The sequence below is a fragment of the Syngnathus scovelli genome, chromosome 19 (assembly GCF_024217435.2).
Source record: "Syngnathus scovelli strain Florida chromosome 19, RoL_Ssco_1.2, whole genome shotgun sequence".
Taxonomy (NCBI): Eukaryota; Metazoa; Chordata; class Actinopteri; order Syngnathiformes; family Syngnathidae; genus Syngnathus; species Syngnathus scovelli.
Genome location: NC_090865.1, coordinates 1,927,384 through 1,953,464, shown reverse-complemented (window position 1 = coordinate 1,953,464; position 26,081 = coordinate 1,927,384). Strand labels below are relative to the sequence as shown.

Here is a 26,081-nt window from a genome sequence, read left to right as displayed (position 1 = left end):
ACCCCAAAATTAATTTACCCTCTATCTATACAAGAGTGTGTTTTTGGAAGAAAAAAATACTCAGTATTTTTATTAGAACCTGATTTATTTTGAGTTTTATAGGACACAGTGTTAGAGTGGTGCTCACTCGAACTTATTTTGCAAGAACCACATGGGAGACTTTTAAGCACTTGCAAGTGGAGAATTTGCTTGTTACTATAGGTACAGCAGTGTTCGAACAAAGTCTGCCTTTGGTCTCTTGCAAGAGCATATTTATTGAGAACAAGTAAGGTGGGGGTGACATTGGACATGTTTGGTGGTCACCTCAGCAACTGGTTAATCAGTGCGGAGGGTCCCAGCTCATTGTTTTACAAAAACAAGAACTAGTGGAGTATTTTAGATGACTAACTAAGCAAGAATGTTTCCACACCATTTGGAAAGTTTCAACAACTGAATGATTAAACTTTTCAGAATCAAGGAAAGGTAAAAGGTTTGAATAAAGTTAATAATTGTAGTCTACATTCCAACATAATCATACCATCAAGATAATATGTAAACCCTAATTTTTGTGCACACCAAATAGAAAAGCAGAGCTGCACTTGATTTATTTATTTCTCAGTCAACACTTATCTTGATAATTAAGGTTTACGCATTTTCTTTGTTGTGCAAAATTTAATTGCTGCAGGATCAGCTCATTAAAATATTATTTCCCCAATACCATTGAACAATTGAAAGCGTGGGTTGATGGGGAATTAAAAGCCAAAGAATGCAAAAAAGGAAAGACCTGTTTTGTGTCATAAAATATATCAAGGGCCTTACATGGCCCATAGTAAAAAAATGGCTACGCAAATGGCCATTGTCAAGGAGAGCTGGACGGATGCGGCACTGTTACACAAGTCAGTGTTACAACAGTCGAGCGTAGCGGCAAAAGAATTGTCGAGGACGCTCCCATTCACCACAGGACCGCACAGGGTTGAGTCCGTGCAGCCGCGGAAACACAAGCTGATTGAGCCCGATTCACCGCCATTGAAATCTGAAATAAGCATTACAGAATATCAAATAGAGTCAACCACATAAAAATAAAAAAAGCAAAAAAACGAGATTAGAATAAAAATAAATCAAATAAATATGCTTACCTAGAGTTCCACGATAGCAGCTTTGGGTTGCATTATCACAAGTGATGTCACTGCCAAACAGACAAGTGTCTAATATGGTAACAGGGCACCGGCGGCAGGTCAGGCAGTGACCTGTTCAGTGATAAAAAAAAAATATATATATATTAGTCAAGAGTTTTTTTTTTATGTAGTTACCCTCATATTGTAGGTGGCCAAAGAACAAAATACAAAATATTCATTATAAAATAATGTCTGTGTCACACTTTGAGATTGGTTGCTTGATTGATTAATTGCTTGATTGATTGGGAAAAGACGCACGAGCACCAGGAGAGAATAGAAATGAGTCAAGAATGAAACCCAGAACATTGTCATTTTTATATCTGGGTTCATAATCTAAAGAATGGAGCTGTTCATCGACTACAACCCGCATCATACACTGAAATGTGTTACATTTTTAAAAGGGCAGTTCAGGGTCATTCATTCATCCTTATTGACATAAACTGGAATACAAAAGGCTAAATTAGCATTAGCCGCTTTACCTCTCGGTTCCTATCAACTTACCAGCTGCTACAATCGTAGCCAGGAGAATTGCTGTTTTCCAAAAGTTGTTCATCATATGATACCTGTTGTCACAAGGATGGCGAAAACCAAAATAATTTCGGGTCACACTACAGACGGACTGACTCTTAAAGTTGAAAAATGAGCAACCACTTTACAAGTCAATCTAAGTTGCACGTCAGCAAAAATGTGACCCTTCAGGTTTCTGCACTTGTCATCAGTATGAATGAAAGATTCCCAGTCACTCCCACTCGTAGTTAGTTACGCAAATTGTTAAGACTACACTAAATAAAATTACAAAGCAATTAAGAGCAGTCTGGCCTTGATTTACAACATTCCATGTGATAACGCATTTTTAATATAAACATAATTTCAGTTGGTTTTTATTTTCTGGCCGAGCCTATCGCACTTGAGATGGAGTACACCCTAGACGAGTTGTCAGCCAATCACAGTTCAAGATTAGGATTTGAATTGCAATCACCAAATCTATTGAATCTTTTTATTTTCACATCACGGATTTCAGTTCTGACATTTGAATAAAGGATAAATAAAAAACGGGAGGTTTACGAGCTCAATGTTTCCCTAAAACATTTCATTGATCGACTAGAATGTCAATAGTCCTATACTGTATTTTTTTTTTTGTAAGCTTACAACGTCCAAGGATTTTTCCCATGGTTAGTGCTACACTATCATAATTGAGTGTCAGGTGGCTGCATCACAACAAGCTTCCCCACGCCGAGGCCAGGACGGCGGCCCCGATGGCGGTGGCGAGCGTCATCCTGGCAGACGGGGCTCCGCTCGTCTGGACCGGGTTGCACCCATCCGTAGAGCAGCAGTCCACTCTGGCTTCATAGGCCACGCCCAGCAGAGTGGCATTGGTGGTCATGTTGCAGCTGGCCTCCTCGATGCAACCCTGCGTGTTGAAGCCCACCGAGGACGAGATGGAAGCGAAAGCTGGCGGGGAGCCAAAGGTCACGCTTGAGTGATGCTGTGGGTGGATGGCAATTTAGAACCAAAAAAAAGACTTACTTGCTTTTCCTGTGAAGCACTGAGAGGTGTTGGTGGTACACTCTACATTGGTGGAGGACAGACAGAAGCCCAGCAAACCAAAGGAGCACTGGTTGCATGTGAGGGACTCCACTGGAACAAATTAAATGTTTTAAGTCATCAAATAGAATATTGATTTGCGACTCCAGGACGTGCACATTTGATAATTTTTGCTTTCACAGTATTCTAACCCACCTTATAAAATTCTCATTATAAAAAATGGAAGTATTTTGTAAGCAATATCAATAAAATAAAATGTAAAAACAAAATCAAAATAACTTAATTTGCTTTATCTTTTAAATGCATTGAGGAATTAAATTATAAATATTACGACACAATGGTATCTTCTTACCAAGCATGAAGCATGCAAGTGCTGAGATGACTCCGATAAGAATCCTGCCCATCTTTGCCGTGTTCTTGGTTAAGGCCTCACAAAATCCCGTCCAATGGTCTTCAGTCACCTTCTCAGGTGTCAAGTGGGAAAAGTGATCAACCTGTTTGAGAGAAGGGTTTTATCCCCTCCAAAACAGGTGGGGAGGGGGCAACACAGGGTGCGGTTTCATCACCTTTTGTGTTCTCTTTGCTGTGCGTCACTGAGAATATTGGAATGCCAGGGGATAATTGAACAAAGCACATAAAAAGAAAATTAATCCAAATGCATACAGTGAAATCCAAGATGCTTCCCTCCCTCCCTTCTCTATTACATAACATTGTATCCTGAATTTTTATAGAAGAAATAAACCTCCCATGTAGTTTCGACAACAAATGGTATGGCTGATGCAGTTATGTAGAAATGCTGTTTTCTTTCTTTATGGAAATTTACATGTATGATTCATTCAAAAGATAAGTTTTTTTTTTTAACATCAGTGGAAGAGTTATTCACTTGGAATGAACAAAGAGGGAAGGTTGTTCTCAGGGGGGGTGCTAAACAGGCAAGACAGGTTCTTCCCGTTGAGTGGGCCCAACGAAACTGAAACTTGCACAAAAATTGCCCCCTTTCCAATTTAAAAGACTTTATTTGCATATTTTTTCAACGATACAATCTTAGATGAGCCATTTCAGATAATTATCAAACACACGAGTACACTCAAGAGAGAAATGTGTCCAATTTTGGTTAATTTGATTCATAAATTTGAAGTTAACATCTCATTCTGGCAAATTCTTGCAATCAATGTTAACCTTTTACAACTTCCCCATATAGTTACATTTTTACCAATACAAAAAATGAAGGCTACTATAGCAAAACAAATGTCATAGTGACAGAGAAACACTTAGAACCTTTTAATTTAGAGTTTATCGCTTTTGACAAGATGGCTGAAAGGAGGACTGAGGCAATTTAGACAAGAAATCAGCTAGAGAATTGAAATGCTTTGGAAACCGTAAAAAAAATAACAGTCCTCTTGGGTTTATGGATAATATGACTCGTTACACCAGCATGTTGGCCATAAGCAGGGCGCCGATGGTGGCAAGGACCAGCGGCCCATTCGAGGTTCTTGGTGCGGAGTTGCACAGGTTGCTGTTGCAACAAGTCTTGGTCATCTTGTAGATGGTGGCGTTGGAGTTGGAGGGGAAATTCACATCGTGGGTTTTATTACAGTCAGCCTTCACAAGGCATCCCTTCATGGAGACGTCCACGAAACCAGCTGAGGGACGACAACAGAGTTTGTTAGCGCCAAAATGGCAGGAGCAATTTATGGAATGGTAAGTATGCAAATGAAAAAAATGCCGCAGAAAATCCAGTTGAAATATTTACGCGCTGAACTCCAAAAAAAAACAAAAAGTCGCATGTGACACTTATTAGCATTTGAAAATGTTAAATCAGAACTGGTGACAAAAACACAACCTGAATTTGTCAAATTGTTGGCAGATTTAAAAAAATAAAAACAGGAAAGAATGTCTGACTGCTCGCCATAAAATATACAAACTGTCTGCATGGAATCCTTTCGGGCCTCATTCCGGAAGCCAGTGAGTGACAGCAGTTACGTCCTCGAACACAGAAATTGCTTCCAAGAATTTTTTTAGTACCTGCTTTGCCTTTGCCGGTGAAGCAATGCTCCCCTGCCTGACAAGTGATCTTCTTGGTGATGCACAGGTTCCAGAAGCCAATTTTACAGTCGTAGCACTCCAGAGCCTGGCCTGAACAGGGCGATGATTCATGCACATACAAAAAAAAACCTCATTAACAGATGAATTATCAAAATTGGTGCAATAGCAATTTATAACCACAAGCCATGTGCATATTTTAATACAAACGGTGCAGCAACAAATATAGAAAGACGCCATAACAATATTCACAGGCATATATCCTTTCCCCCCAAACATTATGAACATCTGTTTCAGATATTCAGATCATATCGTATATACGAGAAAAGGGAAGTGTTACAAACTGTTCTTGGGTGACAACTTGTACAACTGATGTTATCTACGACGCAATGTTACGGTTGACACGTGAACACACCTCAACTGCGCAGTACGTGTCATGTACCGTCACTGTGACATAATTCTAGTTTATTTTGTACCCTTATGCATCCAAACGTTCTCAGATGTGGCAAAAGGAAATCTTCCACTAACAAAGGAGTTTATAAAAACAGCTGACGACATTAAATATTCGAGTCGGTGGCTTTTGGTAGTGATGACTTTACACATACACGCACAAAAACCACAGGCCCGCCCTAGTTTTGTTATCTTTACAATGCTGGCTAACGAGTTTGTCATCCTTCTGATTTCTTGTCAAACCAGAAGTATGAATCGATGAGAAACCCACTGACCCCCCCCTCGTCACCGCCGCCAAATCTCTTAAACATTACTACTATTATACTTTCTTTGTCTTCAAGGACACATTGTGCTACTCTAATGTTGCTTCAAATATTGCTAAAGCTTGTATTTGCAGGGAACTTCCCAAGTTTGTGCCAAACTTTCATTGTTCTAGACATTGCATGCATGAACCTTTCCAGCAGCAGAAAGATCATAAAAATGAGGAGGCAAATTCTCTCCTGTGAGTTTTGTTTTGTTAAACAGCTCTATTTTCTTAGTCAACTGTGGGGAAACGGGAAATGAGGGCAAACAATGGCCAACTAGTTGATCGTAAACTAACAATGAAGTGCTGCAAAAAATGCTTTTGAGTCCAACTTGACATAAAACACAAGGACAACAAGACAGTGATAAAGACTGGCATTAGCTGAAAGGTTTCAAGATAAATACGCAAAGAGTTAGGTGTGGATTGCAAATAGCGGTAGTTTGCATTAGGGTTTGGCATACATGACACATTATGTTATTACCCAACCATTGTATTACAGCATTCCAAATTTGTGTAAATTTGCGTGTGGCTTGCATTGTTGTAATACTTTGAAATGCCAGCGTCATCTTTCTTTGGTTAGTCAAATGAAATGTAAATTTGGTTTGTGATGAATCTATAAATTTAATAAAATGTAAATGTTCAATCAGTGAAACCATTATAAAATATAGTAGTTTGCCCATCGCAGATTTTTAAGGTGACATCATTTTGCTGTTTTATGTCTTAAATGACAAAAATCATTACTTTAGTGCCATCTTGTGGCCAGTTAGTGTCAAAGAAATATTTAAGCGAGTTTCGTTCGAGTTTCCAAAAATGGTTTATTGTCGCCCTCTTGTGGCAGTATACCGTAAGTTAGAGCCAGAAATCAGTCTTAGCCAAGACTCCTCCATGTATCAAAATATTTTCTTTGTAGCCAAACCCGAGACAGATTGGCAATGGGAGTCTCAAGAACCCCAGTTTAAAAATGAAACAAGACATCTGTATGTATATGGAAATAATTCAGTGGCCTGTGACATGTTGACCAATAATTAAAAATCAACCAGGGAAGGACATTTTCTGAAACTACAGCCTTAATGTGCAATTGTCACCTTCAGTCACAAACAGCTATTTGAGCGGCATGTTATTGGAGCTTAAGGTTAAACAAAACACCTGAGAGTCCCAAAAAAAAAAAAAACAGGGTCGCAGCGGGTTGGGTGGGCCTGAAACAGGATACAAATAATACCATGGGAACAAAGAGGAACAATGTCACCAAAAACACAATAGCTGAAGAACAAACACAACTTGTGTTGTGGACTCTGCAAATCCTCTGTGGAACTGGAATTTGGGACACCAGCCTCGTCTGTTATGAGGTGAGGAATTTCTCACGAGATGGTCTGACAAGTTGGGACGTGATTCAGTCTTTCAAAAAGCGTCTTGGAAAGATCCTTGCTGCCTCACCCCAGCATGTGAGAAATTTTATTAAGGCAAAATAGAGGTGCCGTGACATGTTATACTGCAAAATGAGCGGGCCGTATGAATTCTGCTGAGAAACGAGAACCATATATAAGACTTTAAAAGAAATTAAACCTGTTGACCTATGATGTAACAGCTGGCTCATTTATAATTATTACGCAGAAAATTGCCCATTTAATTATATACAATGCTATTGAAGAAGAAAACAATAAGCGACATGAAAATCCATGGCAACAACTTCAAAAGACAAAAAAAATTAACTGAATGTCAACTGGCGTGACCAGTAAGCACGTGATGTGATTCTTATCACATTAAGATCCAAAACGTTTTTTTTTTTTTTCCCCCCCCAGCAGTGGAAAATATGCCAGTAAAATTTCATTTCCTGCCATAAAGCCTTGCCCACTTTGTAAACAAGTGTAGCTTTTATTTTTGGGTGTGCCTCTGGTCAGTGTCCAATTTGTCCCTCTTTTAGGCCCTGGGCTCGGCCCCACCCTCCCCTGGCAAACTGCGTGCGCACCGAACATGGATCACACACACTTCAAAATTATTAAATAAAGTTCCTATTTGAGATACTCATTTTTATGTGTTTTTTTTTTTTAGTATGTTAATTGGACGCGCATTTGCTTAATTCTACAAGTCATGGAAATGAGGGGGAAACGGAAACACGCCTGCGGGCAATTTATAACGAACGTCAAACACATCACAAAAGTCTGACAAATATTTTTTTTGCAACTTTGTAAATGAATAAAAGAGCAAATTTCTTACCGATTGCAAAGCAGACTCCCAAGGCGAAAATCTGGACAAGAATTCGATTCATGTTGATTGACAAGATGTCGAAGAGCTGTCAACCTGCGTGCACACAGACCGTTAGAAATAAACTTTTTTCTTTCCACCATCGCCTCATTTATAATCTTCCACCCCCCCATCCCAGCCTTACCGTTATCCAATGAGAGGAGAGAGGTCTTGTGTGCAGAGCAAAGCAGTTTTTTTCCTCCTACCCACCAGCCTAAAACAATCCACCTGCGATTCTGTGACGTCACGCTGGGAAATAGGCGTTTTCCACATGATCTGAGTTAGTCACAAAGGCACAAAAAAAACTTCTATTATGAGAATGTGACCTCATGTTATCATTTGATAAAACCAAATGTCACGAGTTAGCAGAGGCGTGTCGTTAAAACGAGTACACGTCAGAATAATTATATTTAAATAATAGTCTTGCAAATAATTACCGTCTATTTAACTGTTAAATGCCGACTAAATGTCAAAAATAAAGAATCAAATGAGTGCAGCCTAATTAAAATATTGTCTAACAATATCACTTGAAAACAACCAACTATATGATAATAAATTATTTAATCCATCAATGCACTTCATTCTGCTAGATGTGCCTAGAAACTTCATAATCTCCATGACTACTACAATGAATCAGTGTAAATAAAAAAAATGAGCATTTCTGATAAAATACAGTTAAATTGGACGTCATTTGTGATAAACATGTGACTAATCAGACAACAATGTGCATGCAGTGTTTGTGTGGTGTCGTCGGCTTGTATCACATAACACAGGCGGGATGTTTCTAACCCAAACAAAAGCATGATCCAGATCATGTTATGTCCAATGACATTTGAACAAAACACCACCACTTGGTCAGCCTTATTCAGTTAATAGTGCAGCCAACATCACAAAACTCCTGAAAACTATCAGCCGGCAATCATGAAAATATACAAAAATATCAATTTTGGGGTCAAATTAATGTTTTTGTAACATTTAAGAAAAGGAGCCAATCCTAGTTGTCGTTGGGAGAGAGGCAAAGTACAGCTTGGACAAGGTGCCGGTTGATTGAATGGAACATATAACATATTTACACTCCCATTTTTTTTTTTTTTTTCTTTTCCAAAGAGTCTGAGTCAGAGAAGTGAATCATGTTTGCACATTACCACAACATTGTTTTAGGGAGTTAATGTACACACCATTTGAATTTACTCATATGTGTCATGAGTTTTACTAAAGCAATGGCAAATATATCGTATTCTTCATATAGACATTCTAAAAAGAATGTCTATATGAATCCAACTTGAGTTTGAAGTATGACACACCCTGCTGCTATGACTCGCAGCTTCTATACTGCCCTCTTGTGGTCAAAACACGTACACCAGAATAAGCAGCATTGAAATGAATGTGTATGGCAAAACATTTTTAATTCTTCTTTCGTCGTATTTAATTGTTGCATTTTTGTACATCTTCACCAAATATAATACCTTTTCAGAATCAGATTCAGGCCTCAACAGGTTGGTATTCAATCTCAAGATTTTGTGTCATAAGTCACATGAGCAGGCCTGGTCTTGCCTGACTTTGTTTATCTTCTAAGTGTGTGTGTCACGCCCTATAAAGAACACTAAACATTTAGTCAATGACTGACAAGCTGAGTCTTGGCTGAAATAGTGATGGGGGTCCTTCACATTTGTTTGTTTGTCCACATAACACTTTTGTGTCTGAGTTGAGGAAACTATTTAGTATCTACTCCCCGAGATTATGTAACAACTCTCATCTTCTTGGAAACATTTGCTAAGGGAGAGGCTGCTTATGATGGTAAAATGCCTCACTGTTTGTCAAGACACATTTGTCAATGCGTGAGGATGTAAGAGAAGGAAAATTAATCTCGATTCCATCGCAGTGATTACAGCTGAGGAATAATAACCACATTTTGGGATAGTCTGGAAATAAAAATAATTTTTCTCTTGCTTCACTGGAAAGGGGAATCCTCTTGGTAAGAGTTGTAGCCCCCAAAAAGTCGTAGTTGGAAACCAAGGCTGCTCCGAAAGTGGTTTAAGGTTTAGCTCGAGTCATTCTCCCCCATGGAAAATCTGACAGGACTTTGCCACACCAAACAACTCAGTCCCGCTAGACAGGGAAATCCCATCTCATGCACTCGTGACTCCAATATTAAAGAAAGAAACCTTGATTGTGATGTTTTTTTTTTTTTTAAATGAGGACATTTAAGAAGGAGGGACAAAACCTATGAAAAGAAGAATCAACTTTTATTGAGATTTCAGAATCTGGTTCACCCTTCTCAAGTTGCACAGAGAAAAACAACAAACAGGAGTTCAAGTGTGGACACAAATATGGATTCATTTGTGTGAAGTGAAACTTGAAAAATTCCAACTGAAAAGGAGAAAGGAAGAGCGAGGAAGGGGAAATAAGAAGCGTTTGCCTCAATGTTTGGGAGGGGAAAAAAAAACTAAAATGGCAGCTGGTGGTCTTGCCTATTGCTAACCCTAAAAAACAAATCAAGTTGCAGCAGTGAAATCAGTGCAGTGCTGCCGTGTCTTTACTATTTTCTTTTTGGAAGAAAACAGCTTTTGTTTTTTATTGTGATGGTTTGTTGAAAAAGCTTCGCCTCAGATAAAGACCGGAAACTGGTGGAAAAGAGGTAGCGCATCCGGGATTGTTTAGTAGAATAGATTTCAAAATCACTCTACACTATTTGTTTAGCAAATAAAATTGAAATACAGCACCCAATATAAAAGCATCTGTTTGTGCAAGCCATTTCCTGCTGGTTTCCAAATGCTAAATGGTGGCTTAATTCATATAAAATAAAAAAAAAAACTAAAATTAAATGTAAATTATGAGATAAGGGATGGTAGGATTGCGGAATCTTGGGGAAAACATTTACTGACAGCTAGCTTTGTTTGTTTTTACGACGTCTTCCCTAACAGTAGAAGCACACTAATTATTTCTCTATACCTTTAAGCAGATTTTTCATTTTTGACAGCACAACAGCAAACATCCGCATGAACCAGTAATACGCCAAAAAATAAATCAGTTACTATACTATCTTTAAACTGCTGGCAGCCATGTTTGTGGGGTTTACTGAGGAGCGGACCACCAGTGAATCTTTACCAAACTGTGCCAACTTTTTTTTTTTTTTAATTATTATTATTTGGAAACGGACTTTCTTTTTGGCACGTTAGTTTGGTAAAGAGAGTACATAGGATACCAAATTACCAAAATGACTCACAAAAAGTTAAGGATATTAAGCTTTCGTGTGTAATTTTAGGAAAAATGCACGTTAACTTTTACAGGTCAACTGCAAAAAGAAGTCAAGCGTTGAACAGTCGGACGTGTGCATTCAAAAGGTGAGTTAAGTTCACCTGTAAAAGGTTGCGGTGCATTTTAAATGAATCCCAAAATTCCTGTCGAAAGCGTAATATCCCCAACGTTTTGAGAGTGGTGTTTGTGGACTGGGTACACATTTATGTGATGAAGACTATGGCTGTGCATTCACGTATCGCTCACACTCAGAATCATAATTATTACATGTTGATTTCATTTGCTTTAATCTAAACCCCCAAATAATACAGTCTTCAGAGCGGGGAGGGGTCATTTGTGGAACATTTTGGTAAACACAGGTGACCCCTCGCCTTTTTTTTTTTTGTCAATGACCTTTGTTGTCTCGTCCGCTAGCGGATGGCTTTGACGGGACTCTTGAAGCTGGAGGCTGCTTGCAGCTGCAGCTGGTAGGCCATTGGGTGGATCTTGAACCCGTAAAGCCTGAAGAGATATGGGAGGGGCGAAGAGGGCGACAAACATCCTTGAGCATTGGATAAAACGCTTGTTTGCTTTGGCCAAGTAACATAGCAAAAATGTGTTAAACAAAAGCCCGCGGGCAACATGCAACAAAAGCATTAGGGCTGAAATTGATGGGGCGCTGCAAACTCAAGTGCATTTAATCTATTTGCTCTTAGGGAGGGGTGTGCCTTCCCTTCATCATGGGTTTCTTATGTTTGCCGTCTCGCTGCTCCAAAAGTGAGACGACAATGAGTCAGGACTGCAATAAACTTGGGACAAACCACGTTAGCTTGGCTGATAAGCGCAACTCGTGTTTAAAAATTAAGTCAAATTAACAAAAACATCTTTGTGTTTTAACCCCTGTGGCTTAAACAACAATGTGACTTATTTGGGCATTCTTTTGATCCCAGCAATGCCCTATTCTATTCTTAGTCATCTTATTTAGTCTTCATTAACTCTTTGTGTGTAATACGAGTTCGGTACTAACCTTGGGACAAACTGATTGGCGGGTCTCTTGGGCCTGTTCTCGGGGTGAACCATGAACAACATGTGGGGGAAGCCGGTGCCAAAGTAGGCTCCGTCCGTGTGGTGGTGCCTGGATGATTTGGGTGTGTAGACGTCCATGCATTTAGGGCAGTAGAGTTTCACCATGGCCTCTCCTGGGATGTCTGACAGGCCTGTAGAGGGCACCAGACAATGGAAAGCGGAAATTGGACCCGACGCGTTCTACATTTAGACAAGATCACGCTGCTACGAAAAACAATTACCCACTGGCTCTGTGCGGTCAAATAACATTTGAGCTAGATTTTGCCTCTTCACAACTAACTGAAGAAACGACACCAAAACCTTACTAGTATGACAACTAGCAGGACTGCAATTATTCATGACATTGCCAAAATAAATGCAGGGCAAAAAAAACTCACCAATGGGAAGCATAGTCTGATTCTCACAATACACACGAGGACAGTAGCCAAAGTCACCCTGCTGATACTTCTCCAACTAAAACAAAACAGGAAATGAAGACAATCAGCATTGTTGTACAATCGGGGTCATTATATAGCATAACATCCTGAAAAATCACCTACATCTAAGAATGGTACACATAGATTTTGAAAGCCATTATCCAAATCAATTTGATCCATCTCCCACTTCCTCTCAGGTAATGTTCACTCAGAGCCGGCATCCCCACATGCTTTTAATAACATTCCATCTCCTCAAGAATGACAAAATGGAAAAATGGCTCGTGGAGTTCTCCGACGAAGCTCCGGCACCTACCATTTGCGCAATGCCTCGGTTGGTGAGAATGTAACGTGCGTGGATAAGGCCGTACAGCATCTCAGCCGCCTGCTCGATCAGGTCGCTCTGGTTGGGATTGTCTTCCAGCTCCTCATCTGCAAACGCATTCATAGTTAGGAGAGGAAACGGGGCAATAAGAGAATGCTTCTAATCATTCATTAGAGTATTGGATGTAAAATAAGTCCAGAGGTTCAATAAAAAATAAATTACAACATAGTATATTTGAGTTAGGAACATTACAACAAAGCACCTGGTTCAAGGTCCAAAATCATGTCTAGAGCTTGACGGTAGTGGGGGACTTGCTCGTTGAGGCCCGTCAAGTTGAATTTGTCCTGGATATAGTCTTCATCCACCTGCCACATAACGGAGGTCAAGTATGAAGAAATCATTCCAAGAGTGAGACACGGTGCGAAATATTTTGTTTTATGAACTGACTTGATTGAAAGAATCATACCTCGCAGAAAAATTCATTCCCCCTTAATCCACAGAACCAGGAGATCCATGACACTTCCTCTGAACTGCTCATCTCCGAAGACCTATAGTGCAAGCATTATTAATATTTTCAAATGTGTAAGAGTACATATTAATGAAGCAACACAGATGCAGATTCACTTAAAACCGGCAAAATGTTATTTCAGGAGCTCGGGCTTGAGGCTAGGCTAATTGACGAGTTAGTTATATTTTCGCCAATGTAATCACCAAGTCGCTTATATAAGCAAGAAGAACAAACTCTGAGATCCAATGAAATTTAATTTTAGCGTGCGGTCTTGAATTTATGAGGCATTTCTACACTACAGTTAGCCAGCGCTAGCTTATGATGCTAACATGAACTAGCAATAGAGCTGAACTAATATGGCACATCGTTGCAGTCCTCGGAAGAGTATCATTTCCGTGAATGGCTGAGAGTCGGTTTTCAACGTCTCGGTATTGATATGTAACAATTTATGTTAGCTTACCCAGTTTGGTAATGTTATTATGTAGCTGACAAACGCGACAGGTCAAAACAACGTAGCAAGCTATCGGCTTTAAATAAAATGGACACCAGCTCCTAGCTCAGGAGGTTCTTCCTCTACTTCCGGTACAGATTAAGTGAGCACTGCTGCCACGTAGCGGCGAGTGCGAGTACTACAGATTTGAAATAAAGCTGTGATGTCATGACATGTATGACACATTAATTCGCTAAGCTTTTGTTATGCGTATCTATTAACCTGTTTAGTTACAAAAATGTAATCCTGTTATACGAGGTAATACATTAACGCTGCTGCCAATGAGATAAAAAGACAATATGTGTCTAATCTGCACAAAATGGAAGTAATAACACATGTAACTCCATATTTCCATTCAATCAAAAGTAGTTTATTTAACTTTGCCTTCTCTGTATAACTTTATTATAATAAGACACTTCTCTGCTTGTACATTGCTCCCTTGAACTAAAAATGGCAACATTTGTTGGTGGGAATGTAAGTTGGGGTCGACAAAACTTAAGATACATACCAATATACATACATGTGCATATATTACGGCTCCATTAATAAAAACATAAATTCTAAAACATAATGGACCACTCCAGGTACCTTGGTAATGCTGGAAACAGTACAATCGTTTGAGTAATTTCAATACGTACACTACTTTTTTTTTCTTTTAGCATGGGTACATACAATGTGCACATCAATATCAGAGTTAAGAGGGATGGAGGACTCTGAGCCCGTCTTCATCGAACAGCTAGCGATGCAAAAACCAGTGACAGGCAAGGCAGGCTGCACACGTGGCTGTGGATTCATGCTCCAAGTAAGTTCTAAGTGGAAAGATGCATCGCTTGCCTGCTGCTTGTACTGAACAAACACAAATAAAACAGTGATTCTCTCCACTGCTCGCTCATTTTGATGATTGATGTACTACTGTATGTATGCAGAGCTGAACGCATCACTGTGGATGTCTTTTTTTTTTTTCTTTTTCAAGCAGCAGATTTGATAACATGGGTTCAATCAAGTGTGGGCAAACAAGGCAGAAAGCGCTCGCCGTTCTCATTCGCCTCCGGTCCATGCCGTTCCCGTTACAATATAGATAGCAGAAATCGCACGCACGCGCACACACACACACGTCAAACATCGCACAGCCGCACGCACGCACGCACACTCACAAATCACCAAATGCCCTACTCGCAACATCCCCGTTAAACTGTTACTGTCAGTAAACAAACAAAACCCCAACTTACAGCAGTGAATGGATGCAGAGGAGTACTTAAGTCCACCTTAGTCTCCAAACTGTGCAGGTTTGTCTACTGCGTGACTACAAGTGTTACAAATCCAATATTTTCCAAACGCAGCCTGCTTGTAATCCGTAACAGGTGACTGGGATGATTTTGCTTCCCCCTGAACAGCCATCCTGAGAGCACAAACTTTGAAAAAGCCTTCCGTCAGATAAAGGAGCTCCTGCTACTCCTTGTTGCAGTGATAAGTCCCGATAGTAATAGCACAGGGTGCATGAAAGCATGCACAACAGCAGAGGAAATGTAATACTCCATCTAGATCTTTGTACTCTGGGCCCAGACAGAGCACCGGTCATTGTTGCATCACGTAAAACTTGCTCTACGAAATGAAAACAAAACAAAAACAGCAAACAATTATTTTTTTTTATACTACAAGGAGTGCTTGTTACAAAATAAAGCCATTACAATTTAACCAAGTGACAATTTGTGAAAACATGTTCTCGAATGACCCATTTGTATTTTTTTAGCTCGATTCCTCGTCAACAGAAGAGACATTCCACTTTGAAAAGAGAATTCTCCCATATAAAAAATCTCAAGGTGGGAAATAAAGCTGTCAAATTGTTACGGGAGTCGGATGAACCAAATTTGTGAGTGAGAGGAAAACTATTGTAACGAGTATTTTTGCAGTGTGCAGAAAAATTCTGCAGGTAACAAGGATGCTACGGTGAGGCTGAAAAAGCCATTTATTGTCTGGGGGGGGGGAAGAAGAAAAAAAAAAAGACTAATCAATTTAAATGAAACGTCAAAGCGGATTGACACAAAAGCCTGAGGAGAAAAAAAAAACTGCATTTACACAAGCAAGGACGATGATATAAAAAGACCAAACTAGTGACGTAGAACAGTAGTACACGGGTCCTATCACAGTTACGAAAACGTAAAGGTTCATACCTGGGTGCCAAAGAAAAAGGAAATTAAGAGATAGAGGGCTGGTAACGATCCACTTTGTAAAAAAACAAACAAAAACACACATTCACACTCCACACGCACGCACGCACACCGAACGAACATCTCTTGGGTGGCTAAAACAGAATTGACACGACTCCCCTGAAAACAAATAACGTGACACTTGTATGATACACCGATACTGTTCTTATTAAGATGAAGCTGCACCTTTCCCCGTGATGAGGGCAAGTCATGCAGAACTGGACTACTGTACACCACCAAAGGCCAAAGTGTGGTAGAAATATACACACGTACATGAATATAAAAGTTTGCCTAATTTGATGTTTTTTGCCAATTCACTCCCACAATCATTTTTACATCCTCATGATTTTTACACAAATTTGATGATGTCATTGTGCTTGTATGTGTGAACGGCGCCCCAATTTAAAACAATTCGATGCAGAATTACATGCGTGTTATAATTCATCCACTTTTTCAAGGTGAAGAACGGCAAGTAAGATGGAAACCCAACGGAGAAAATGTACAAGAAAGGACGGTGGACAGATGCGAAAGTTGACCAATGTAGAATAGCATCTCCTTATACTGTACAATATGTTTAGGGGGTGCAAACATGAAACAATCAAGACAGGGTTAAAAAGAAAAAAAAAAAGGAAGAGTTGGGTTGGAAGTGAGTGCAGTTTGGCCGAAATGTTTTTGAAATATTCCATCACTTCCTATTTTTCGGGGAGGGCCAGTTGCCCCGCTTTTCTCCGCGGTTGCCGCCTCCGTTTCCTGTCCCGCCCGAGCCGCCGCCGGGTATGCCCCGAGGGCCTCTGCCTCCGCCGACGTTGACCCTCCGGTTTTGCCGTTCCATGGTAGGACGCTGGCTGGAAAAGCTTCTTTTATTAGCTTGAGGCTCCTTCCCTGCCATCTCTCGCTCGACAGCGCCTCCTCCTCCGCCGCCGCCGCCGCCACCACCTCCGCCTCCCTTCCCCATGTGGTGGTGATGCTGCTGATGATGATGATGGGAAGAATACGGTTTGCCTCCTCCCTCTTTGTCACGGAACTCGGTGAAGTCGCTGCTCTCGGAGGCCGTCTCCCACTCCTCGTTGGCCTGGTCTGAGTTCTGGTTGGTGAAGTCGGGGGACTTGGCTCCGTGGCTGTGGTGGTGCTGGGGGTGGGCGGGTCCTGTGCCGCCCTGGTTGAAGTGCTGATGGTGGTGGTGGCTGTTTGCGTTGCCGACGTGGCCGCCGCTGTTATTGTTAGCTGAAAGCGTAGCGCTGTGGTTGGCGTTCTGGGCGTTAGTGATCAGCGTCGTCGTGACGGCGGTTCCATTACTGTCCTGAACCGAGTTAACGGAAGGGGAGGAGGGCCGTCCTCCTCCAATCACCCCCACTCCGCCGTTGATCCGCGCGGCATTCTCTCGCTCCTTCAGCCTCCGGAAGCGAGGCGGCTTGTCCTGCTGATGCTGGGAACGCATGTGACGCCGCCGCTTGGGTCGCTCGAAGCCGCTGGGTGGGAACCCGCGGTTAGTGGCAGGAGGCACTGAATTGGGCCCGCCAGTGATCGACGCAGGGTTGGTTGAAGCTTGCTGGGTCGGAACAGCTCCGTTGTCAGCGGACGCTTGAGCGGTAGGAGCCGCAGCCAGCAACGAGGTCTGGGGTGGATTGGATCCGTGACTTGGAGCTTGATGTCCATCGGCCGTCTTCTCCTTCTTCTCCAAAGGAGGCCCTCCTCTACCCAAGTCCTTGTGCCCTGAGGTTTGTGACGGGGCTTGTTGCCTTCGTGCTGCGTTTGGCTGCCTTGAGGGTCCCCCGTGAGAAGCAGAACCAGGGGCACCCCTGTGTCCTCCAGCCGGTCCTCCAACATTGCCACTATTCCTGTAGATGTTTCCCCCTCCACTACCACCGCCCCTGCCCCTCCTTGACGGCACACCCCTAGGGGTGAAAACCCGGGCCTGTGTCCCTCTCGGTGGTGCAGAGGAAACGTTGCCGCTAGTAGTGGTCTTGGTCTTCTCCATGCCATTCTTGGCGTTGGCTTTGTGGGTGTCATCCTTGTCCGACTGGCCGGGGTCACTTGCCCCACTCTCGCTGCCCGTCTCTGAGCCTCTCTCCCTCCTCCTCTTGGGGATTTCTTCATACTCTGAGCCCTCGCTGCGCGTTTCGCTTCGATTCCTGGCCCTGGCCGGGTTGTGCCGAGGCCGCTCCTGACCGTGCCGACCGCCGGGGCCGTCGCCCTTTGAATCGCGATGGTGGCCAACCGCAACAGATGCGCGATAGTCTCTGCCGCTCCTGCTGGCCATTCTGCCGCGGTTGCCACCACCGGGCCCGGCGGTGGCTGTGTAGGTACCCCTGAAACCTCGACCACGGCCGTAAAACTCGCCACCTCGCCCACGAGTGCCTCTGGGGGGGGCTTTGTTGGGGACGCCGTGATTATGGGAATTGCTGGCTCTTCTCTCAAAAGAACGGTCTCTGTCCCTACGTGACGAGGAGCCTGAAAATCCCGAAGAGGTGGCGTCTGCCTCTTTAGGTCCTCTCCCTGACCCACCGCCTCCTCCTCCGGGCGGCCGTTCTTTGCCGCCATTTCTGGGTTTTATTGTCACAGCAGGCTCTTCTTTGCCTGATGGAGCTGACGTGGCGGCATCTTGCTTTACTGCGGTGGCTTGGCCACCATCCTTCTCTTTATCCTTAACAAAATCTTGGCTTGATTTCTCTCCTCCCTCAATTTCTCCCTCTTTCTTTATCTCTTTCATCATTGGCTTCTTGATCGGACCCGCCCTTTTGTTTGGTAAGGCCTGGTTGGCGGGCTTGTGCTCCGACGGAGCATGGGCGGCGTCGTCGGCGCCACGGGAATGGTTCCCGCTTCCTGCATTGTTGGCTCTCCTTCCATGAGAGGAAGCCCCACCTGCATTGTTGCTGCCGGGTCGAGGGCCCCACTGGGTCTCGGTTTTATGATCCCGTCCCCCTCTTTGGTTTGACCTTGGATGGGGATGGTGCTGGGGCTGAGAGTGACCGCCCTGTTGAGCAGGAGGCGGGCTTGAGGCCATGGAAGCATGTGGCGCATATGCAGAGCCTGTTTTCTCATGTTTTACATGACCGCCACTGCCGGCATTACTTCTTTCACCGAGATGATGCCCACCACCAGCTTCACCTTCTCTGTGAGAAGGATGATGCAAAGTGGTCTTTACATTGCCATCTTCCCGGTTAGAAGCAGAAGAGGAAGATGATGAGCAAGAAGATGACAGGGAGGGTTGGTGGAGTGGGGGAGAAGGGTTGGTTTTCTTCGGAGGGCCCTCAGCTACCCTGTCATGGCTGTTCTCCAGCTTATGTGGTTGGACAGTGTAGTGAGGCTGCTGAGGGTGGTGATTGTGATGGTGGTGGAGGTGGGCGTTGCCTTCTACATTAGGGAGCTCTGCACGGCCGTTACGATCGTAATGAGGGTGCGGGGGCCCCCAAAGCTGGCCTGGCTGAGATCCCCGAGCTTGGACATCATCCTGATGGGTGAAGCCATGGGAGTGGGTTCCCCTTTCACCGCCTCGTTGTTGTTGCTGCTGTTGATGCGAGGTGATCCTTGCTCCTTGCTCAGTAAAATTGTTGTAGTTGCCTCTCCCGCTAATGTAATGATGTGGGGGGTGGCTGCCGCTCGGCGCATTGACAGGAGGCGGCGTCTGGTTTGATGGCCCGGAGCTCGTGTTGGACTGCTTGATGGGTGCCAATCCACCCTCTCGTATGCGATGCGGATGAGTGTCGCTCCTAAATCAATAGAGATAGCAATGATTGTCAAGATTGTAATAAAAAAAAAATCGATATCGCCTAAAACAACAAATAAGCACTTAGCAATATAGTGTCCCCATACCTGGACCCTTTAGTCACATCGTCCTCTTCTGATGTCTGCCTCTGCCTCAGAGGAGGATTTATGCCACAACCTTCCCCTCCACCAGGAAATACCTCAGCCCCCCAGGCCAATTTAGGATCAATAGGAGGAGTACCACGATGAGGGTGCCCTGGATGCTGCTGTTGGCGATCAAAGGGCTCTGAACCAGATCCTCCCGAATCTGACCGCTCACGTCCAATAAGCCCTGATGATTTTTTTTGGGGGGGGGGTTTGAAAATGACATCAATGGAATGATTCAAACAGATATATTTCCAAGGCTTACAAATATTCTCTTACCTGATGGGTGCATGCCAGTGGAATAGAAGTCCATAGCTGGGCGGCCCTGCATCATGCCCATGTAAGGCATCATCATCCAGCGTGGGTCAAAATTCATTGGAAGTGGCCGAACTAAGCTGCCGGGTTGATACAGGGGTCCGCCCTGCTTAGGTCCAGGTCCTGGCTGGGGCGTTGAAACGGGTGAAGGACCCTGCGGTGCTTGAGGTTGAGGGGAGATCTGGCTTTGGGATGCCTGGCTATGCTGCTGTTGCCACTGCTGCTGCTGCTTCAATAGCTGCTCCTGTCAACACGAAATGATCCGTTCGTTAAGATTTCCAATATATGAGACAATTTCTTTATTAATAGTCATTTTATAGGTTTAAGATCTAGCTAGATGATGTATATATATTAAGTATTCACGCATTCGCCAGTGTAATTTGAGTACCTGTTGCTGCCTCTGAAAACGAGGTGGGAGGGACTTTTGGTACTTGGAGTAACCCTGGGCCGGAGGAACGATTGCTTGACGGCCTGCTCCCCCTCCGATATTCTCCGTCTTCACCGCTTCCGTTCCTCTTTCACCTGCACTTCCTGCTCGTACGTGAGCGGTGCAGACAGCCTCCTCTTTGTCGACCGCTGAAGGTACTTCCAACGTAGGCGGCGGTGGCTGTGTCACAGCTGGCTGAGGACAATGCTGCACATCTGAATGACAAAGAAAATTGATTAGCGATAGTTTTTTTTAATGTTAAAATATATAGAGCGGGCATTATTATGTGTGAAAGTACCTGCGTTAGAGTCATAGCTGCTGTTGCTGCTCGCCCGTTGTCTTTCACCGACACCAAGACCCGTGCCCGACTGCGCAGGCAGCACAGGAGGCCCGTCGGAGTCAACGCATGGCGAAGGCGGCTGGCTAATGTTGGGCGAAGACGCAGAGGCCGACAAGGATGGACTAGGGCTGCCCGCTGTGGCCGCCGTAGAATTGCCATCAAGGCTGGGTGTTTTGCTACCACTGCTTCCGCCGGCGTTGCCGCTTTGCTGCTGGTGCTTCTCATCCAGCCGTTTCAACTTTTCCGCACAGGCTGCACGCCTCTCCTCCTCCATTCGACGTTCTTCTTCCTCGCGGCGTCGACGGGCTCGCTCCACGGCGGCGGAGATCTCGGTGGAAGATTGCTTCCTGCGCTGACGCCATGTCTCATCCTCGTCGTCCCCCGGGACCCCGTGGACCAGCAATCCAGGCTGGGGAGGAGGGGTAGGACCTCCTGCTGCTGGCTGATGCTGGGTGTGGCCTACTTTTCCCGGGCCCAATGATGCACTCTGGTTGTGAGACCGATCCTGTACAGTGTGTTAGAATTAGCACCATCACTATTAACAAGCTTAATTTCACATTAAAATCTTTGCGATTGTGCAGAGATTAAAATAAAAACATTAAAAAAAGCAAACTGCATATGAATTACTTGTAGGATCTGTAGCCCATGTTAGTTAAGCATGCAATGAATTACCTTGTAATTGGATGGTGCTCCTTGGCTACCCTCAGCCCATCCTGGCTTGATGGAGGAAGTCTGTGGGCCTTCATCGGTGTTGGAGGCAGGGCTGTGGCGGTTATCTCCACTGCTGTCTGAGGCTCGAGGGCATGAGGTTGCAGATGGGGCCTCGTGAGATTTCTGATGCTCACTAAAATAGATTTTCAATATTAGTCTCAAATAGCAACAACATTTCTGATCATTTTTTCACTAACCTTGAGTCATTGTTGCTCTCTGTTGTGTCCTCTTCTCCTTCATCATCCCCTTCGTCATCACTGAACTTCAACTTTGCCGAGTAATCAATCTCCTCGTGTGCCCCTGTTAAACCAAGAGAATAAATAATCATTCAAATCAGCACTTTACTTGTTGCCTTGATTTGTGTAGCCAAATTCAATGATTGTTGATTATTTAAAGTCCAAACAAAATGCATGCGTACATAACAAATATTTACTTTAGATACTGTTAAATTTATTCAACAGTTCTCCCAATAACACATTTTTGTTAATAGAATATTTTGAATGGGCCAAGTCAGACCTGCCCAGCCTTCATCTCCATCATGGTCCAGCTCATCGAGCTCCTTGAGGTCATCCTGCTTTAGGATGGAGGGTCGCTTGACCACCTCTCCACCTGCATCTCGTGAGAGAAGCTGAGGCCTGCTGTCAGGACCAATCTGTGAGCGAGAGAACCTGGAGGAGGTGGGACGACGACACATTAACTTTCTATGTCACGCTTTCAAAAGCGTTACTGCATACGTTACAGAACATACCTTGGACCTGGACCTTCACCAGGTGGCGGAAACCTGTAAGGTCCTTGAGGACCATAATTTGCCGGGAAGGGTAAATATGGAGGATACATCTAGGAGGACAACAGACAACACACTCGTCACGCAGCCCTTGGAACATAGAGAACTATGTACAATGGCACTGAACTCGAGAGAATTAAAAAGGAAACTTACGAATGGCGGTATGATCCCTCGGAATTGGGGAAAGTTAGGCCCCACAGGAGGCTGAGGCAAGGGTAAGGCGGGGCTGCCCGCGGGAGGGTTCCTTGGTGGCACGTGGGACTGCGAGTTTTGAGGCGGGACCCCGGCTGCCTCTTCCATCAGCAGAGCCCCACCGTTGCCACCCTCTGCCGCCCCCTCCCCGGAGAAGGTGGGTGCCAGGCCTCGGCCCCCACCGTCCCGCCAGCTTGTAACGTCTACACAACATTTCAATGAGTTATTCTGCACACACGTGCACCTTTTTGCATTTCATTTCAAGGGTTAACTCACTCTGGGGGCGGAGGCTTGGTCCGGGCCCATACCACTGATCTGCAGTGCCCGGTTCTCTGCCAACTTTGTCCTGGTCGCCAGCCGCCTGCAGGGTGGGAAATTCCTCGCGAGAGAATGGCGACGGTAGGTTTGATCCCTTTCCACCTTCAAAAGGAAATGTCAACAGGAATGTGATTTGGCAAAAAACACACAATGGAGAGATAAAAGACCTTTACTTGGGTGTGCATGTGTAAGAGTTATGTCAAAAAAGGACCCACCATCCCCTGGTACTCCATGTGTAACACTGGCCTGTGCCCAGGACCTTGCCCCTGCGGCCTGGGTTGAAGCTGGGGCCACAGTCTGAGCGGCGGAACACAGACGCACAAACGCACACAAAGATAAGATACGCTTCCACAACCTGAAATGGCATCGCATATTGATGTTATGATGCACGTATCGTACTGTGACTGCTGGCACCTCGGAAGCCGGTGGGGTTCTCGGGCGGATCGGTGCAGGTGTCTGTGAAGCCACAGGCTGCTGCGGTTCCTGCTGCGGTGCTGACGATGCATCGGTACTGAAAGCATCAAAACAAAAATTAGACTACAGCAGGAGAGGAGGAGGGAAAAAAATGTGATATATGCAGATTTAAAATGAGCACACAAGTGCAATTTACCTCTTTGGGTCCGCTTGTTCCTGTTTGCTTGCCCATCCTGTGCCGTCTTTGGGAACGAGTGAGACGTTGGGATCGTTGCCTTTATTTTCTGCCTTCAGACTTGGCAAATTGGCAGGGGGTGGCATACGCCGGGCAGACGCAACTTTACCGAGAGACTGCAAGCCATGGCGGGGGGGAACTGAGCAGACAAAAGAGGTTGTGTGTTAGGTGAGGCCAGGAACCAGAGGGGAAACTCAGGTTTAATTAAATATCATAGTATTGCATAATAATAATAATCATACAGTTTAAAAAAAAGGCAAAATGTCTCAACTAAACAAATTTTGTGAATGTCATAGTAACTGAAAAGGTTACATAAGGAGTAGTGAAAAATTGGATCCGCTCACATGATAAACCTTTCATTAAAAATAAATAATGATGCAACACAAATGAATATACTCACCAACAGGCTTTTGTGCTTCAAGGCTCTTTCCTTTGTATGTATCAAACAGGTTGAGAGACGCATACTTGGTTTTGCCTTCCTTCCCCTTTGCAGTTTGCCCAGAGCGCTCTGACATTGCGCTGTCCGCTCATCGAGTATGGTGAGCCCTGAGACTGTGGGATGCACAAACGCTTCATTAAAAGAAACATAGCCATTTGGAAATGCTTGCATGGGGATGCCAAAGGTTCATTTCATTGCCATGCACACCAAAAGGCACACAAGGGCTGGAGGGATTCACATTTTATTTATATTTCCATTCCTTTCAACAGGGAAAGAAGTCAAGTGAAAGAAACACTCTCAACTGTCACTCCCGGCCGGCCTTACCAGTTTACATTAACATTTCCGGGCAACGCCACACATTAAGAACAAAAGAAACAACTCATAGGAAACCAACATCAATTTGCAGCATACACAACTTTTCCAATCTATGATGCAAGAGCTGGTCACACCATATAACACAATAACAAAACAACACCGGCGGCCGATGGTGTCACCAAATGCATGTACCGTGTGGAAATGGCGAGATTAGATTATAAAATTAGGTCGTGGACAACTGGTCAACTATATGGGATTAAAAGGGGCCAGCAGCCTCGCTATACAAAGCCTTGGACTATCTCTGCAGCATCGAGGCCTTTATGTATTAATATCGTGGAGTTATTACCTCAACGCAGTTTTCAGTGCAACATAGAAACAGAAGGAAATTTAGATAAGGCCTAATATAACCCTCAAATCGATAACACGACTCCGATTGAACGTGATTTAGTTTTATCACTGATGCTAGCCGGAGCTAACTGGCAAGGCCATCCATGTTCGCATTGGGAGGGGGACTGCGTTCATGTTTCATAACGCATTTCTACACTTGCCCTAACACTTGGAGCTGTTGCCAACATTCAAGTGGCTTTTCAGACAAATCACACGTTAACCGGTTTCCATGAGCGTTCCCAGTTGCTATTTCGATCATATAACGCTTATAATTTTGACAGTCTTATGTGGGAACGGAACAAAATGGCGCTGGACAGAGGCCCGGTTGCTTTTACCGTTAACATTTCGCGACACCGATTTGGGCATGGAGTCAAATAAAATACATATATAAAGCTCATACATGTGAAGATAAATAACATTATTCTTATTTCCAAACAGATTATGCAATCTCGCGCTAAAGGTACATATCGATCTGAAACGGACTGAACGACCTGCTATGTTTGGTAATCTCCACATATAATAAACTGATATCAAACGTATACTTTCAAATAATTGAGCAAAGCACTTAAAAATCCAGTCAAATAAAATCCAGTTCAGTACTTAAATCCCATCACATTTACTGGTAAAACGATAAACATACATTCATTAGCAAGCTGGGCTAAACAAGCTAGAAACAACCAAGTCGAAAAAAAACATCCAAGACTAAACAAAATTACGTCGCTGATCACTTCCACCAATCTAATAAATTTCCGCTCCAATTAACGCAACAAATATGTGACTCGTTGTAGTATATATTCCAAAACTATTTCCAGTCACTGACCTGGTCTTATCCCGACTTGTCTCGAGGTTGATTCGCAGAATGAGGTTAGATTAGCTTTGCTAGTGCTAGCACAGTGACCCAGTAAGAGCTAGCTAGCGAAGCAACGTTATTCCCCCTGCATAGTCAAACACCCCCCGCATTAGCATTTTCGTCACAGATGTGAGTGGATAAATACAAAGAAGGCGATGCTGCTTACTTGTACTCCCCTTCTTTATCCCGAAAACAAATGAAAACAGGGGTCGGGGGGGCAGAAAAGTGGAAATCGAAGCGTCACCTAAAAAAGCTGTCAAATGCTACTGGGTAATTTCGTGAGATGGGAGCCGTTTGGGATCTGATGCGGAAAAACGTGTGTCCGATGTTAAAAATAGAAAATACAAATATTTTTTTTTTAATCTGAATAAATCACAGTTATGGACAAATGCTTTACTTTTTTGTAAATGAGCTGTGAACATATCCAAATGATGAAGAAAAAAAACTACTGTCAACACAGGCTATTTCAGGTCATGTTCATTCTTACACTAAAATACTATTC

At 43.6% G+C, this 26,081-nt stretch overlaps 4 protein-coding genes across 6 annotated transcripts; all 4 read right to left on the bottom strand.

Moving 5' to 3' along the window:
* Positions 1-2,137: 2,137 nt before the first annotated feature.
* Positions 2,138-3,564, bottom strand: LOC125987536 (uncharacterized). The gene is made up of 3 exons (XM_049751964.1): positions 3,052-3,564; positions 2,682-2,792; positions 2,138-2,606 (listed from the first exon to the last, which is right to left on the bottom strand). Exons 1-3 carry the CDS (start codon positions 3,101-3,103, stop codon positions 2,368-2,370), a joined length of 402 nt encoding a protein of 133 aa, XP_049607921.1. The 5' UTR covers positions 3,104-3,564; the 3' UTR covers positions 2,138-2,367.
* A 131-nt stretch (positions 3,565-3,695) lies between these two features.
* Positions 3,696-7,874, bottom strand: LOC125987537 (sperm acrosome membrane-associated protein 4). Its single transcript, XM_049751965.1, has 3 exons — positions 7,711-7,874; positions 4,725-4,835; positions 3,696-4,342 (listed from the first exon to the last, which is right to left on the bottom strand). The coding sequence occupies exons 1-3, from the start codon at positions 7,760-7,762 to the stop codon at positions 4,125-4,127; spliced, it is 381 nt and encodes a 126-aa protein (XP_049607922.1). The 5' UTR covers positions 7,763-7,874; the 3' UTR covers positions 3,696-4,124.
* Positions 7,875-9,964: 2,090 nt separating this feature from the next.
* csnk2b (casein kinase 2, beta polypeptide) lies at positions 9,965-13,924 on the bottom strand. Its single transcript, XM_049750335.1, has 7 exons — positions 13,767-13,924; positions 13,265-13,346; positions 13,061-13,163; positions 12,790-12,905; positions 12,438-12,513; positions 12,002-12,191; positions 9,965-11,496 (listed from the first exon to the last, which is right to left on the bottom strand). The coding sequence occupies exons 2-7, from the start codon at positions 13,334-13,336 to the stop codon at positions 11,406-11,408; spliced, it is 648 nt and encodes a 215-aa protein (XP_049606292.1). The 5' UTR covers positions 13,337-13,346; positions 13,767-13,924; the 3' UTR covers positions 9,965-11,405.
* Positions 13,925-14,144: 220 nt separating this feature from the next.
* Positions 14,145-25,898, bottom strand: prrc2a (proline-rich coiled-coil 2A). 3 transcript variants are annotated; one of them, XM_049750331.2, is made up of 17 exons: positions 25,746-25,860; positions 25,550-25,664; positions 23,989-24,140; positions 23,550-23,727; positions 23,339-23,450; positions 23,155-23,236; positions 22,898-23,041; positions 22,583-22,824; positions 22,394-22,482; positions 22,162-22,313; positions 21,843-21,945; positions 21,607-21,778; positions 20,893-21,439; positions 20,556-20,809; positions 20,132-20,411; positions 19,817-20,039; positions 14,145-19,713 (listed from the first exon to the last, which is right to left on the bottom strand). In XM_049750331.2, the coding sequence occupies exons 3-17, from the start codon at positions 24,101-24,103 to the stop codon at positions 16,689-16,691; spliced, it is 5,718 nt and encodes a 1,905-aa protein (XP_049606288.1). In that variant the 5' UTR covers positions 24,104-24,140; positions 25,550-25,664; positions 25,746-25,860; the 3' UTR covers positions 14,145-16,688. The 3 variants fall into 3 exon arrangements, with proteins under 3 accessions (XP_049606288.1, XP_049606290.1, XP_049606289.1); XM_049750333.2 differs by having other exon boundaries at positions 22,162-22,315; positions 22,402-22,482; XM_049750332.1 differs by lacking the exon at positions 25,550-25,664 and having other exon boundaries at positions 25,746-25,898.
* Between the last annotated feature and the right edge of the window lie 183 nt (positions 25,899-26,081).

Bases quoted from the DNA above. Each gene is read 5' to 3' on its own strand.
- LOC125987536 (XM_049751964.1), bottom strand. From the start codon at position 3,103: ATGGGCAGGATTCTTATCGGAGTCATCTCAGCACTTGCATGCTTCATG. The intron at 2,793-3,051 runs GTAAGAAGATAC...AATTTGTTCCAG, and splicing joins ACTTGCATGCTTCATGCTTG to TGGAGTCCCTCACATGCAAC. The intron at 2,607-2,681 runs GTAAGTCTTTTT...GCTCCCCGCCAG, and splicing joins GTGCTTCACAGGAAAAGCAA to CTTTCGCTTCCATCTCGTCC.
- LOC125987537 (XM_049751965.1), bottom strand. From the start codon at position 7,762: ATGAATCGAATTCTTGTCCAGATTTTCGCCTTGGGAGTCTGCTTTGCA. The intron at 4,836-7,710 runs GTAAGAAATTTG...CGCCCTGTTCAG, and splicing joins GGGAGTCTGCTTTGCAATCG to GCCAGGCTCTGGAGTGCTAC. The intron at 4,343-4,724 runs GTACTAAAAAAA...GTCGTCCCTCAG, and splicing joins CACCGGCAAAGGCAAAGCAG to CTGGTTTCGTGGACGTCTCC.
- csnk2b (XM_049750335.1), bottom strand. From the start codon at position 13,336: ATGAGCAGTTCAGAGGAAGTGTCATGGATCTCCTGGTTCTGTGGATTA. The intron at 12,906-13,060 runs GTGCTTTGTTGT...ATGCGTTTGCAG, and splicing joins GATTTTGGACCTTGAACCAG to ATGAGGAGCTGGAAGACAAT. The intron at 11,497-12,001 runs GTTAGTACCGAA...ATATCTCTTCAG, and splicing joins GCCAATCAGTTTGTCCCAAG to GCTTTACGGGTTCAAGATCC.
- prrc2a (XM_049750332.1), bottom strand. From the start codon at position 24,103: ATGTCAGAGCGCTCTGGGCAAACTGCAAAGGGGAAGGAAGGCAAAACC. The intron at 22,483-22,582 runs GTAAGTTTCCTT...TTGTCCTCCTAG, and splicing joins GAGGGATCATACCGCCATTC to ATGTATCCTCCATATTTACC. The intron at 20,412-20,555 runs GTACTCAAATTA...TCGTGTTGACAG, and splicing joins GTTTTCAGAGGCAGCAACAG to GAGCAGCTATTGAAGCAGCA.